General features: G+C 40.8%; 1 protein-coding gene across 1 annotated transcript; it reads right to left on the bottom strand.

The window, feature by feature from the left end:
• Positions 1 to 1948: 1948 nt before the first annotated feature.
• On the bottom strand, positions 1949 to 2964 carry LOC124672442 (cell wall / vacuolar inhibitor of fructosidase 2-like). The gene is made up of 2 exons (XM_047208668.1): positions 2627 to 2964; positions 1949 to 2454 (listed from the first exon to the last, which is right to left on the bottom strand). The coding sequence occupies exons 1-2, from the start codon at positions 2944 to 2946 to the stop codon at positions 2232 to 2234; spliced, it is 543 nt and encodes a 180-aa protein (XP_047064624.1). The 5' UTR covers positions 2947 to 2964; the 3' UTR covers positions 1949 to 2231.
• Between the last annotated feature and the right edge of the window lie 10660 nt (positions 2965 to 13624).

Below are 13624 nucleotides of genomic sequence, written 5' to 3'. Positions count from 1 at the left end.
GAGATATGCTTCACAATTGTTTCAGAATTTATATGCAATGCGACATGCCAACTTTAGCTCCCAACCAAAGAATTACACCAGCCACTTCTATCTGTTTTATTATTCTATGTTTGTAGAATTTTGATTTCTCCTACGCCACGAGATATCTGCAGTTGACCATACATAATATATATTCTCTTAGGTGTTGTGTACACACTCAAGAAATTACAAAAATGCTTTGAAAACTCACTCATGTTCACCGATCTATTAATAATCATCAACAGAGTACAAAGATGCCCAAAAGTAATAAAATTACAAATAATTTATTGAACCACCTAGCGGCGACTACAGGCACTAGCGCGAGCCGAAGGCGTGCCGTTGTCCTCGCCACTCCATTACTAGAGTCAGGCAAAACTTGTCGTAGTAGAGCTTGTTGTAGTAGACAGACGGAAAGTTGTCGTGCTAAGGTTCCAAAGGATCAACGCACCACAGCAGCAACCATCGCAAATGATGACAACCATAGATCGGAAGAGACAGTCCTGAAACTACACAATCGAACACAAAAGACGGCCGAATCACGGGAGATCCGCCGGACACACAACTCCACGCGCCCTCCGCTGGCGCTAGATGCACCACCAAAGCGAGGATACGATAGGGAGCAGGGATTTGGTTACCGCCCGGGAAATCTGGTTCCCGGCCGGGAACCGGATATCCCGACCACCCCCGGGAATTGGTCTAACTGGGTAAAAAATCCCGATTTTTTTGTTTTTTGCGAAAAAATTAAATTTTAGCGAATATTTTATATAATTTTAGCGAATATTCTCTTTGAATTTAAATTTTCGATTTTGAATTCGTCCGGTAACCGGGCGGGATTTCTCGGTTACCGCGGTAACCGGGAATCCCGAGCACCCCCGAGATTTTTTTCCTGTCGGGAGCCAAATCCTTGATAGGGAGGACCTTATTCTGACTTTAGGAGGTAGGCGCCGCGTCACCATCCCGAAGAAGACACTAAAAAAAACTAAACAAAGAACTGAAACCTTCCCGCCGGCGAGAGGCCGCGGTCTGCCACACCTCCAAGGTCCCAAAACCACCGGAGGCGGAGCGGACCTGCAGCGTTGCCGGCGAGGCGGAAGAAACCCTAGATGAATTTTAGAGCCACCTCCCGATCGCCTTGCTGTCTCACTTTCCCGTACCGGTTCGGTTTCTGCTTCCGTTGTTTAAAACTTTTTTAAATAGAGCAATAAAGGGCGTGTATCTCCTGGCTGGAGAAGTAGCTCAAGTAAAAACCCCAGGGGCTTTGGTGGAGAAACTGCTCTTTGATATGGGCAAGAAGGTCGTGAGGCCATGGCGACGAGATCTGAAGTGTTGCATGGGCATGTACAAGGAGGTGCCACTGCATTTTCAGTTCTGGACGGTAGCATTGGTGTGATTATCCCTCCTAACTTTCTTTTGTGAAATCTGTGTCTTTTATAGACAAAAATGCAGAATTGTCATGTGGTGTCCTTATCACTTATGTATGAGATTTCATAAACATATCAATATTGTATTTACATTCAAAATAGGAGTATGCAGTATGAAGTGTTTACTTTTGAAAAACTATTGGGTGGGTTGTAAATCCACCATCCTAACAAATTGAGCTAGGCCCAATTCTTTGGTCTATCTATAAATTAGAGAGACACATGTTGACAATTAAAAATCGCACCGAACTCTAAAATTATATCTATACTACTCCATACGTAAATAAGTGATACGGATTTGTCTAGATTCGCATGTATCTAAACATGTTTTAGTCCGTACGTAGATACATGCAAATTTAGACAAATTCGAGTCACTTGGTTCCCGTCGGAGGAAGTCATATATATATTAATTTGAATTTACTTGTGCCATTCGATTCTCGAAATATACTGAATTTGCACATAGATGTTTGAGGACCAAATGCACCGATGAATTTAATACAGTATGTAGTTTTTGCCCCGTCCAAAAGACATAAGGAGGGATGGCTCAAATGTGAAGCTTCTGTTCACCAAATTAGCACTATATTTCCCACAAGCTACAGAATTTCAACTTTTTGTACAAGAAATCTCATGTACACATAGTATTCATACGTTTACATGTGTATTTTTTTTCCTAAACAAAATCCAAAATGGATGATGTTTTAGGCAGGCTCATCATATGTGGCCGGGCGGACTTTTGAGTTTTCATACATTCAACTCCCGGATCGATGATCGAAGCAGTCATGCAAGGATGAGTTCCTAGTGTTGTAGGAGCAAGCGAGTGATGGATGCGGCGATGCCGCAGAGCATGTCGACGTTCTTACTGCAGACGGTGAGCTCCCCCTTGGGCACGCTCTGGCACGTCCTCTGGCATAGCTTGATCACCGACTGCGCGCCGGCGATGAGCACGTTGGCCTCGTCGAACGACCCGGCGTCCAGCTTGGACGACGCCTGGCTCAGGAACGTCCCCGCCGACTGGTACCTAGCATGCATACACCAAGGGATCGACACATCCATCCATCAAACACATTGGTGAATTGCTTCACATTGTTCTTCTAAGATTAAGCTAAGCGTCTGCCGGATGAAGGTCCTGCATCGGCTAAGAAGACAGAAAATGCCATCTATTTTGCGGTCTTGGAGATCGGGATACCTACCTCTGGGTGCAGTCCTCGATGCAGCGCTGGAGATCAGGGCTCTTGGTCTTGATGTCGTCGGAGTCGAAGAGCTGGTTCAGCTTCTCCGCCGTCGCCGTCGCGTTCGCCCCCGCCGCCATCACGGCCGCGTGCGCCAGCCCGCGCGTGTCCACCGGCGTCTTCTGGGCCGCCGGGTTCGACGACAGCAACACGACGCACAGCACCGCCTGCTCGCCGGCGCTCTTGCACGTGTCCTGGAGGGTGGCCGGCGGCACGGCAACGGCCGAGGCTGCCACGAGGCAGAAGACGGTTGTGAAGGTGATCATGGATGAGGACGCCATTGGTGTTTGTCAGCGTTGGTCCAATCGACAGGCCAAGTTAATTTCTCGGTCCTAGAAGGAGACCTTCCGTACTTATGATGCGTTTTTGCTAATTTTAGACTCGTGGTTGTGTGGTTCTGCAATTACAAAGGCGTGGGCGTGGTTGCTTTTGGTAGTTGTGCTTGTTTTAGGATAGATGAATGCACAAGCATATGATAATTTTCGAATTGAATTCGTTTCGTATCTACTTTGGATAATCCATATATATCCGGTTCGGAGGAATCCGACTGATAAGGATATTGTATGCCAAATAACATCGGCTATTCGTATCTGAAAATAATTTAAGACTATATGATGATTTTTATTTGAATAATCCGATTTTGATACGAACAGTCAAAACTAACTGAGCATATATGTAGTAATTAGTGAGTTCCCGAGTTCATCTGTTAAACAATAGCTCATGTATATAGTCACTCTATAAAATATGAGTGTTTTATTGAACTTATTTTTGATTGTATGGTTTACGGATATCCGATTTTTTTACCTCCCGAGTCCGATCCGTTTCCATTCCGAGATCACAGTCTCATATTTACGGATTCAAATCCGTAACCGGTTGTTGCCCAATCCACTAGAATTATGTCGTGAAATTATGGTATATATGATATGGTAATAGTAAAATTCGATCAATTTACATCTCTAGATATGAATGAGCTTTAGTGCTGTCTGTTTGAGTTTTGGTAACTACGAACAGAAAGGCCTAGTGAATAGGTAATGTAAGTAATAAACTATATAATTCCTCGCGAGTTGTTGTAGCATATTTATTCAAAATATTTGGAAGATATATGTGCAATAAAGATGTTACGGGATCACTTAATTAGTGCATGATTCCCACACGTTTCTCTTGCAAACAATAACATTGTTTGTGTTATTAAATATGCCACTACATGTTTGTATATAGAAAATGAACCATCCTTCAACATATGTAAATTAGAGATGAAACACTGACTCGCAGAAGAAATTTCCAGGAAATATTGAACCGTAAATATTTAAATTTCTTAACTTACATTAGAGTCAAATTTTGACCTACATTAGAGTCATCGGACAGACGCATGTCGCTCTTCTTGGAGATCATGTCAGTGGATTGCGCGTGTCATATATGTTTAGTATACCGATGTTTGGTTAGCGTCTATTGTAATAGTGTTGATCACGTCTATTCCCTGTAACTGTACTATATATATGAGGCAATGGAAATTGGAGTATTGCTTTGAGCAGCCATGTTCTCGTTCATATTATTTACATGGTATCAGAGTGGTCCACCTCATTCGGGAGGGGATAGCGCAATGCGCCTATGGTTTAGCAACCCTAGACACTAATAGAGATAATATACATGTCTGTGTCCGTATTTTTCACAATGGGTCACAATTAGTGTGGAACATTAACATGTAACTTTTCATTATTTTTAGTTCACATATTTTTTATAAAATATAAATTTATATTTAAATTTACAAATCAATTTAATAATAAAATGTAGTACCTCCGTCTACATTTACATGGCACGCACGCCCGAGGTTCAACTTTGAGCATTAAAATGTGGGTTATTTAGTATTAAAATATGCTTTTAGATTCATATTATTTGAATAAAGTTTGTGATGGTTTAAGGTTTAGTGTCAAAGGTCATGCGTGCAAAATAAGGACGCCAGATATTTGTAGACAAAAAGAGTATGTGTTGCAAACGATAAATGTTGACATGACTATGCAAAAATGTCCGCATATATAAGAATAAATCTTCATACACTCTCCATTCGAAAATAAGACTAAGCTTTGTCTGCATACAGATGCATCTAGAGTTTTAGATGCATTTCAGTGTGTAGATATATATGTATCTAGATAAAGTTGAGTCACTTATTTCCGAACGAAAGCTAAATCTTTTGAAAAATGTAAATGTGTCATAAAAAATGTGTTTCCTATAATGATACAAAATTATCATATAAGTAAGATAGTCATGGAAAGAAAAAATATGCATACATGCCAAATTTAATGCTTTATATATCGATAAACCTTCTTATGTACTAAATAAAGATAAATGAAAGTAAATTGGAAAATAAAAAAAACAATAAGAAAAGAAATAGAACACTCTAAAGCAAAGAAAGAGGGAGAAAAAGGGTAATACCCACAATCCTTATTGGGCCCCTGCCAAGAGTCGAAACTTGCTAGGCGGGCCACCCGAGGATTTCAGGTTGGGAGTAAGGATGAAGAATTTTTTAGAGTATGTTACCTTTCTTAGAAGGTAATATTTGAAAAATGTTCATGACTTCAAAAAAAGGATTTATATTTTTTTAAAAAAATCATGGTTTAAAAAAGTTCAGTTTTCAAAATTATTCATGATTTCAAGAAGGGTTCAGATTTGAAAAATGTACATGATTTTAAAAAGGTTTGGATTTCGAAAATTGTTCAACGATTAAAATGGTTCAGATTTGAAAAAATATTCATTATTTTGAAAAGTTTTGGATTTAAAAATTGTTCACCAGATAAAATGCTTCCCATTAAAAATCATACTATTCACAGTAAGCGATATATTACAAAAAAAATGTTCAGCGATCAAAACTGTTCACGAGTTAATAAAGTATATAAACAGTTAATTTCCAAATATGGTTCACGACTTCAAAATGTTTAGGAGTTTAAAAATACTTATAAGTTGATAAAATTTCTAAAAAATCATGATTTCAAAAATAATATTCATGTTTTTAAAAAGGTTCACAGTTTCTTGAAAATCATGGTTTCGAAATAATAAAAGAGAAAAGGAGGAAAAATAATGTAAAATAAAATCATTCTTATGTTGCTCCGTCAGCCAATAAAAAGACATAAGACGGAAAATTACAGGCGGCGTCCGTCCGCTTCCTTGAAACCGAAAAACACAAGCAGAACCGCTTCCCGGCAAAAAAAAAAGGCGCATGCTACCCGTCGGCCGACCGATCTGGGATCGGAAATCGGTCGTACGCGCGCCATCGGATGGAGATCTAACGTCCAGAACAAGCCGTAGCGCAGTTTTGCATTTTAGCCCTTAGTTTTTAAGAAATCAACCCGCAGTACTATATTTCCCAGATATTAGTTCAAATGCAGTTTTACATTTTCCACCCTCCGTTTTCAGGAAACCAACCCGCAGTACCCCCTAATATGATGAGTATTACAACAAAAATCCTCTCTCCGCGTACAAAAAATATATACTATTACAACAAAAAGTCACAACATTTTTTAAAAGTAATGTCACAATAAAGTGGTTAAACCAACAAATTGTTTTGTTGGAGATCAATTTACAACAAAAGTAGCCATTATTATTAACAAAAACCGGAGACTATTACAACAAAAATCCATATGTTTGCAAAAAAATAGAAGAAAATATTAATTTGTTACATATTGAATTACAACAAAAGTCACAACTTTTTTACAAAAAGTCACAAACGATTACAATAAAAAATCAATATATTTGCAAAATGATGCAAAGTGGTCCAGCGACATTTAATTTGCTACAGATTGAATTACAACAATAATCACCTACTATTTTATCCAAAGTCACAAATGGTTACAACAAAATAAAAAATCACTTTATTATTAGCATCAAACAAAAAAAAAATGTTGTCTCTTTACAACAATTGTTAACAACAAATCCTACAAAAATTACGAGCTGTTTACAACAAATAGTTCATCATCTCACTCCATGTGTTTGCAGGGAAACAATTGTTGGGCCGAAAAAACAAGGCCCATTAAGCGACGCGGGAGCGAGAGGCCGAACGACCGATCCGCGCGACGCGATCAGTCGCCGGATCGCAAGCATTTTCCAAAAAAAAAGGACAAAACACGCATCAGATTAGGACCTAGAACATTTTTTTTTTTTGAGGGAAATTAGGACCTAGAACAGATTCGCGCTTACTAGCGATACGTTATTGGGCTCCGGCCTGCCATCTGATTAGCGTGGGCGAGCTCTATTCCGGCTCGCAACGAGCGATGAAAAGCGATTGCGGTGGATTGTCTGACTTGCGGGTGTCACTAGAAAAAGACCAATCTGTGAAAAGGTCCCATCGTACTGCCGCGGAACAGTCTAACGTTGACACGTGTCCTGCACAAACCCGCACGCCGCGCGCGGCCAGCCACGCGAGTACAGCCGCATGACATACATGCGCGTACAGCACCGGCCACGTGTGCGGTACAGGCACATGCATCCATCGTGTGCCATGCTCGCTAGCTAGCACTATCTCTCTCCCTTCATAAGCTAGCACATGTATCTGTTTGGTAACGATCGACTCAGCCTCTAATACGTACAATGAAATACGTCGACGAGTTGCACATATAGGCGAGTATAAGTATAATCGAGCACATGAGGAGGTACAGTCGTGCACACGAGCAGGTACAATCACGCACAATACACGAGTACAGTTGAACACATATGCGAGTACAGGTACAGTCACGCACACGAGCAGGTACAGTCGTGCACACGAGCGAGTACTGATCACGCACAACACACGAGTACAGATTGAACACACGAGCGAGTACAAGTATGATCACGCATACTGAGCGAGTGCACGATCGTGCACACAAGCAGATACAGTCACGCACAACACACGAGTACAGTTGAACACACGAGCGAGTACAAGTACAGTCACGCATACGAGCAGGTACAAACGCACATACAAGCAGGTACAGTCGTGAACACAATCAAGTACATGTACAGGAGTACAGTGGCGCACACGAGTAGGTACAGTCGCACGTAAGTACAGGTACAGTCCCGCACACGGGCGAGTACAGTTAGCGAGTAAAGAGAAAAATTGCACCAAATACACTAAAAACAGAAGTACTTATCAGTTGAAACACGAGTACAGTTAGGTACACACCACATGTACAATCATAATACTATTGGAAGTACGAAAAAAAGTATCTCCAAACCTATCAACATGGGATCTAGTTTTGAAGATCTCGACGCGAGGATCTCAAAAGTGAAAACGGTTCGCAATTTGGACTTACGGTTCTCAAGATATTTCATTTTGAAAAAACGAATCTAGAAGAAAAAGGGAAAAACTGACACAACCCAGTCTTCTCTCTCCTCCACCATCCCACCTTGCTTCCCCTTGCGACACGTGGCGAGCACGGAGATCACTTCCCAGGGATTTTCTGGCACCACAGCGCGCTACTTGTCGCGTGCGGAGCGAGTTGCCCTTCCTTCGCGAAGGTCGGCCTTTTTTAACGATTTGGCTGACTTGCTAAAGCCATGTCATGGCTACAGTAGCCTAACTTGGGCTCTCCCAGTCGATAGATGGGAAATAAATGGGCTTGATCTATTTACTGTGCAAAGGACAGTAAGAATGGTGTCGCAGTAACTTTTGCACATGTAGCACTGCTATTTTGTAGCAGCTCATCTAAGCCTTTGATGTTTAATCTAATGGCTAAAAAGTGAGCCAAGTTAGAGAACTGTAGCCTCTCTGACCTTGCTCTTGCAAGTCAGATTGCGGATAGGTCTCCTTCCCTGGGATGAGCCTAAGCCAGCGCACCAAGAACGAGTGAGCCAGCTTACACAATAAAAAGGAATCAACGAGACAACTTCAATAAAAAAAATGATTAGCGACAGCGAGGAAGCAATAGATTGTTTACCGATTAAAAAGGACCAAAAAGTTTTAAATTTTAAATCGTTCCCTGGTTAAAAAAAGTTCAGATTTTAAAAACATTTTACTGGGAAAAAGCTTACAAATTTTAAAAAATTCACGGGTTAATAAAGTTCCTAAAAATTATATTTGATTTCAAAAGATTGTTTGCGGATTCAAAAATATTCATAAGTTAATAATTTTTTAAAAAATTGATTTGAATTTTTTTCACGATTTCAAAAATATTCATTCGCTTAAATATTGTTCACAAGTTAAAAAAAAGTTCACAAGTTAATAAACTATAGAAAAATTAATTTTAATTTTTTTTTCACGATTAGAAAATATTCACTCGTTAAAAAAATCTTCACGGATTAATAAAGTGTCTAACAAAATCATGACTTCAAAAAATAGTTCACCGGGTTAAAAATGTTCACAATTTCTAGAAAAAAAACACTATTTTGACAAAACCATATTTTTGGAAAATAAGAGTAAAGAAGGAAAAAACGCACAAAAAAGTAAAGAAGAAAATAAGAAAATTGTGCCTTCTTTCCTGTGAGCGAAAAAAAAGGACAAGAAACAAAAAGGAGACGTGTTGGTTCCCACGGACCGTCCGTCAGAGGAACGAAAAAACCATAGAACTGATTTCATGGTACCAGCGAGGTGTGATACGTCTCCAACGTATCTATAATTTCTTATATTTCATGCTAGTTTTATGACAATACCAATATGTTTTAGTCATATTTTATAATGTTTTTATGCATTTTCCGGGACTAACCTATTAACAAGATGCCACAGTGCTAGTTCCTGTTTTCTGCTGTTTTTTATTTCAGAAAAGCTAGTTTACAAATATTTTCGGAATTGGACGAAACAAAAGCCCACAGCCCTATTTTCCACGGAGTCTTCCAGAACACCGAAGAGGAGATGAAGAGGGGCCACAAGGTGGCCACACCATATGGCGGCGCGGCCTCACCTCTGGCCGTGCCGGCCTATGGGGTGGGCCCCTCGGGCGCCCCCCGACGCTGCCCCTGCGCCTATTTATTCCTTCCGTCGCGAAAACCCTAGTACCGAGAGCCACGATACGAGAAAAGTTTCAGAGACGCCGCCGCCGTCATCCCTACCTCGGGGGTTCAGAAGATCGCCTCCGGCATCCTGCCGGAGAGGGGAATCATCACCTGAGGGCTCTACATCACCATGCCCGCCTCCGGATTGATGCGTGAGTAGTTCATCCTTGGACTACGGGTCCATAGCAGTAGCTAGATGGTTGTCTTCTCCTCTTGTGCTATCATGTTTAGATCTTGTGAGCTGCCTATCATGATAAAGATCATCTATTTGTAATGCTACATGTTGTGTTTGTTGGGATCCGATGAATATGAAATACTATGTCAAGTTGATCATTGATCTATCATATATGTTATTTATGTTCTTGCATGCTCTCCGTTGCTAGTAGAGGCTCTGGCCAAGTTGATACTTGTGACTCCAAGAGGGAGTATTTATGCTAGATAGTGGGTTCATGTCTCCATTAAATCTGGGGGAGTGACAGCAACCCCTAAGGTTGTGGATGTGTTGTTGCCACTGATGACCCACAAGTATAGGGGATCGCAACAGTCTTCGAGGGAAGTATTACCCAATTTATTGATTCGACACAAGGGGAGACAAAGAATACTTGTAAGCCTTAACAGCGGAGTTGTCAATTCAGCCGCACTGGAAACAGACTTGCTCGCAAGAGTTTATCGAGTAGTAACAGCTTTATAGCAAGTAGGAATAGTGAAATAACAAACTGCGGTGAAATAAAGACAGCAGATAGTGATTATAGTAAACAACAGGATTAAAATATCGTAGGCACAGGGACGGATTAACGGGCGTTGCATGGATGAGAGAAACTCATATAACAATCAAAGCGAGGCATTTGCGGATAATAATAAAACGGTATCCAAGTACTAATCAATCAATAGGCATGTGTTCCATATTTAGTCGTACGTGCTCGCAATGAGAAACTTGCACAACATCTTTTGTCCTACCAGCCGGTGGCAGCCGGGCCTCTAGGGAAACTACTGGAAATTAAGGTACTCCTTTTAATAGAGTACCGGAGCAAAGCATTATCACTCTGTGAACACATGTGATCCTCACATCACTACCATTCCCTCCGGTTGTCCCGATTTCTGTCACTTCGGGGCCATTGGTTCCGGACAGCGACGTGTGTATACAACTTGCAGGTAAGATCATAAACAACGAATATCTTCATGAATCAATAACATGTTCAGATCTGAGATCATGGCACTCGGGCCCTAGTGACAAGCATTAAGCATAACAAGTTGCAACAATATCATAAAATTAAGTGACATCTACGGATACTAGGCACTATGCCCTAACAATCTTATGACTATTACATGACCAATCTCATCCAATCCCTACCATCCCCTTCATCCTACAGCGGGGGAATTACTCACACATGGATGGGGGAAACATGGCTGGTCGATGGAGAGGCGTTGGTGGTGATGGCGGTGAAGATCTCCTCCAATTCCCCGTCCCGGCGGAGTGCCAGAACGGAGACTTCTGGCTCCCGAGATGGAGTTTCGCGATGTGGCGGCTCTCTGGAGGGTTTCTGGCGACTTCGACTTCTCTCCGTGCGTTTTTAGGTCGAGGGCGATAAGTAGTCCGAAGGAGGGCGTCGGGGGCCAGCCGAGGGGGCCACACACTAGGGCCGCGCGCCCCCCTCCTGGGCCGCGCCGCCCTAGGGTGTGGGGCCCTCGGGCCTCCACCGACTTGCCCTTCGGCTCCGTGAGTCTTCCGGGAAAATAGGGCCTTCGTATAAATTCCGAGGTTTTTCCCGAAAGTTGGATTTCTGCACAAAAACGAGACACTGTGAGCAATTCTGCTGAAAACAGCATTAGTCCGTGTTAGTTGTATCCTAAATACACAAATTAGAGGCAAAACAATAGCAAAAGTGTTCGGGAAAGTAGATACGTTTTGGACGTATCAACTCCCCCAAGCTTAGCTTATTGCTTGTCCTCAAGCAATTCAGCTTAACAACCGAGCGATAAAAGAACTTTCACGAACACATTTGCTCATATGATGTATATATTCTCATGCTATGGCTAATACTTAAGCGAGCTCATAATGAGATACATGCAAATAAGATCATCCAACAGCTATGTCAATCATGGAGAGGTACCAACAATTAATAATAAGCATAATGAATTATGTATATAAGTAGGATTGCAATGTTCATAAGAGAGTATGATAAAGTGGTATCTCGCTTGCCCGTATTTGATCGGCAAAACATAAATGCCCAGGCACCTCTGGAGTTCATAGAAAGACTAGAATAATGATTGTCAAAGATAAAAGCATCAAAGTTATACCACAATCAATCATATTTTGAGACAAGCATATTATACTAAGAATGACAGTTGTGCTCTCAAGATAGTGCTCAAAGAAAGAATGGAGACACAACATAAAAGTAAAAGATTGACCCTTCGCAGAGGAAGCAGGGGATTAACATGCGCTAGAGCTTTTCATTTTTAAAACAGGAGTAAAATTATTTTGAGAAGTGCTTGTTGTTGTCAACGAATGGTAATGGGTACACTAACTACCTCATCAACCGGACTCCCAAGAGCGGCTCCCATGAATTATTTGTATGTTTATGTGGCACTCCTTCCAACCTTTCTTACACAAACCATGGCTAACCGAATCCTCGAGTGCCCGCCAACAATCACATACCATGAAGGAGTGCCTTTTTATTTAAGTTTTATTATGATGATGACACTCCCCCCAACCTTTGCTTACACAAGCCATGGCTAACCGAATCCTTCGGGTGCCATCCAACAATCACAAACCATGGAGGAGTGTCTATTTAAGTTAATTAATTTGGGACTCGGGAATCCCATTGCCGACTCTTTTGCAAAATTATTGGATAAGCGGATGTGCCACTAGTCCATATGAGAGTCCGTCAAAAGTAAATGACAAGGTTGAAAGCTAAACACCACATACTTCCTCATGAGCTATGAAACATTAACACAAATTGAGGAGCATTTTGAAAGTTTTAAAGGTAGCGCATGAGAATTTACTTGGAATGGTTTGAAATGCCATGCATAGGTATTTATGGTGGACACTTTGGAACAACTTGGTTTTCAGTTGTTTGGAAGCACGAGCGGCGTTCCCGCTCAAGTACAAGTGAAGGCTAGCAAAAGACTAGGGAGCGACAAATCAAGAGAGCAAGAATCGTCATAATCATGCTTGCGGCAAAATAAATTAACGGATGCATAAAAGTGATACAAGAACTCGAAGCAATATAAATCATCGAGGCTTAATTGACTTTTTGTTCAGTCATATGCATGCGTGAGCATGTGCCAAGTCGATATAAATGAATTATTCAGAGGAGGATACCACAATGCCATACTTACTTATGAATAAAACAATGCAAGCGAACATCCATGACATGCTACTCATATTAATAAATTGGAGCTAAACATGAGAGATCATGAACTACTAGACTTTCTCAAATAACATATACCTCACATGAACCAACTAAGCATGCTCACATGAATGAGTATATGTACAAAAATGAAAACAAATAGAGTTCATACCAGCCTCTCACCACAATCCAATTGTTGTAGATCGTCATTATTGCTTTTCACTTGTGTAGCTTGGATAATATGAAATGAAAACCACGCTCTAGCCACCGAAGACCATTGAACTCATGATGAACTTTACTAACCAAAGAAGAACAGCAAATATTTTTGGTATTTTCGAATTGGAAACAAGAACAAAAGAAACAAGAAAACAAAGCAAAATCTTTTTGGGTTTTCTCATAGCAAACCAACGATAGCAAATAAAGTAAACTAAAAGCAAAGAACCAAATAAACAAATGGTGAAGAGAAACGACAGAAATATTTTTGGTCTTTTTGTGTTTTAGGAAAGAAACAAAGCGAAAACAAAAGAATGCAAACTAACAGAAACACAGAAAAGCAGGATGACAGAAATCTGCCAAAACCTGACAGCAGTACAGAAATCGAAATTAACAAAAATCTTCCATTGCTCAGCTCAAAAAGTGTTCAACTAATGAAAGTTAG

This window comes from Lolium rigidum, chromosome 1 (assembly GCF_022539505.1).
Source record: "Lolium rigidum isolate FL_2022 chromosome 1, APGP_CSIRO_Lrig_0.1, whole genome shotgun sequence".
NCBI lineage: Eukaryota > Viridiplantae > Streptophyta > Magnoliopsida > Poales > Poaceae > Lolium > Lolium rigidum.
This window is presented reverse-complemented; position numbering and strand designations above follow the sequence as displayed.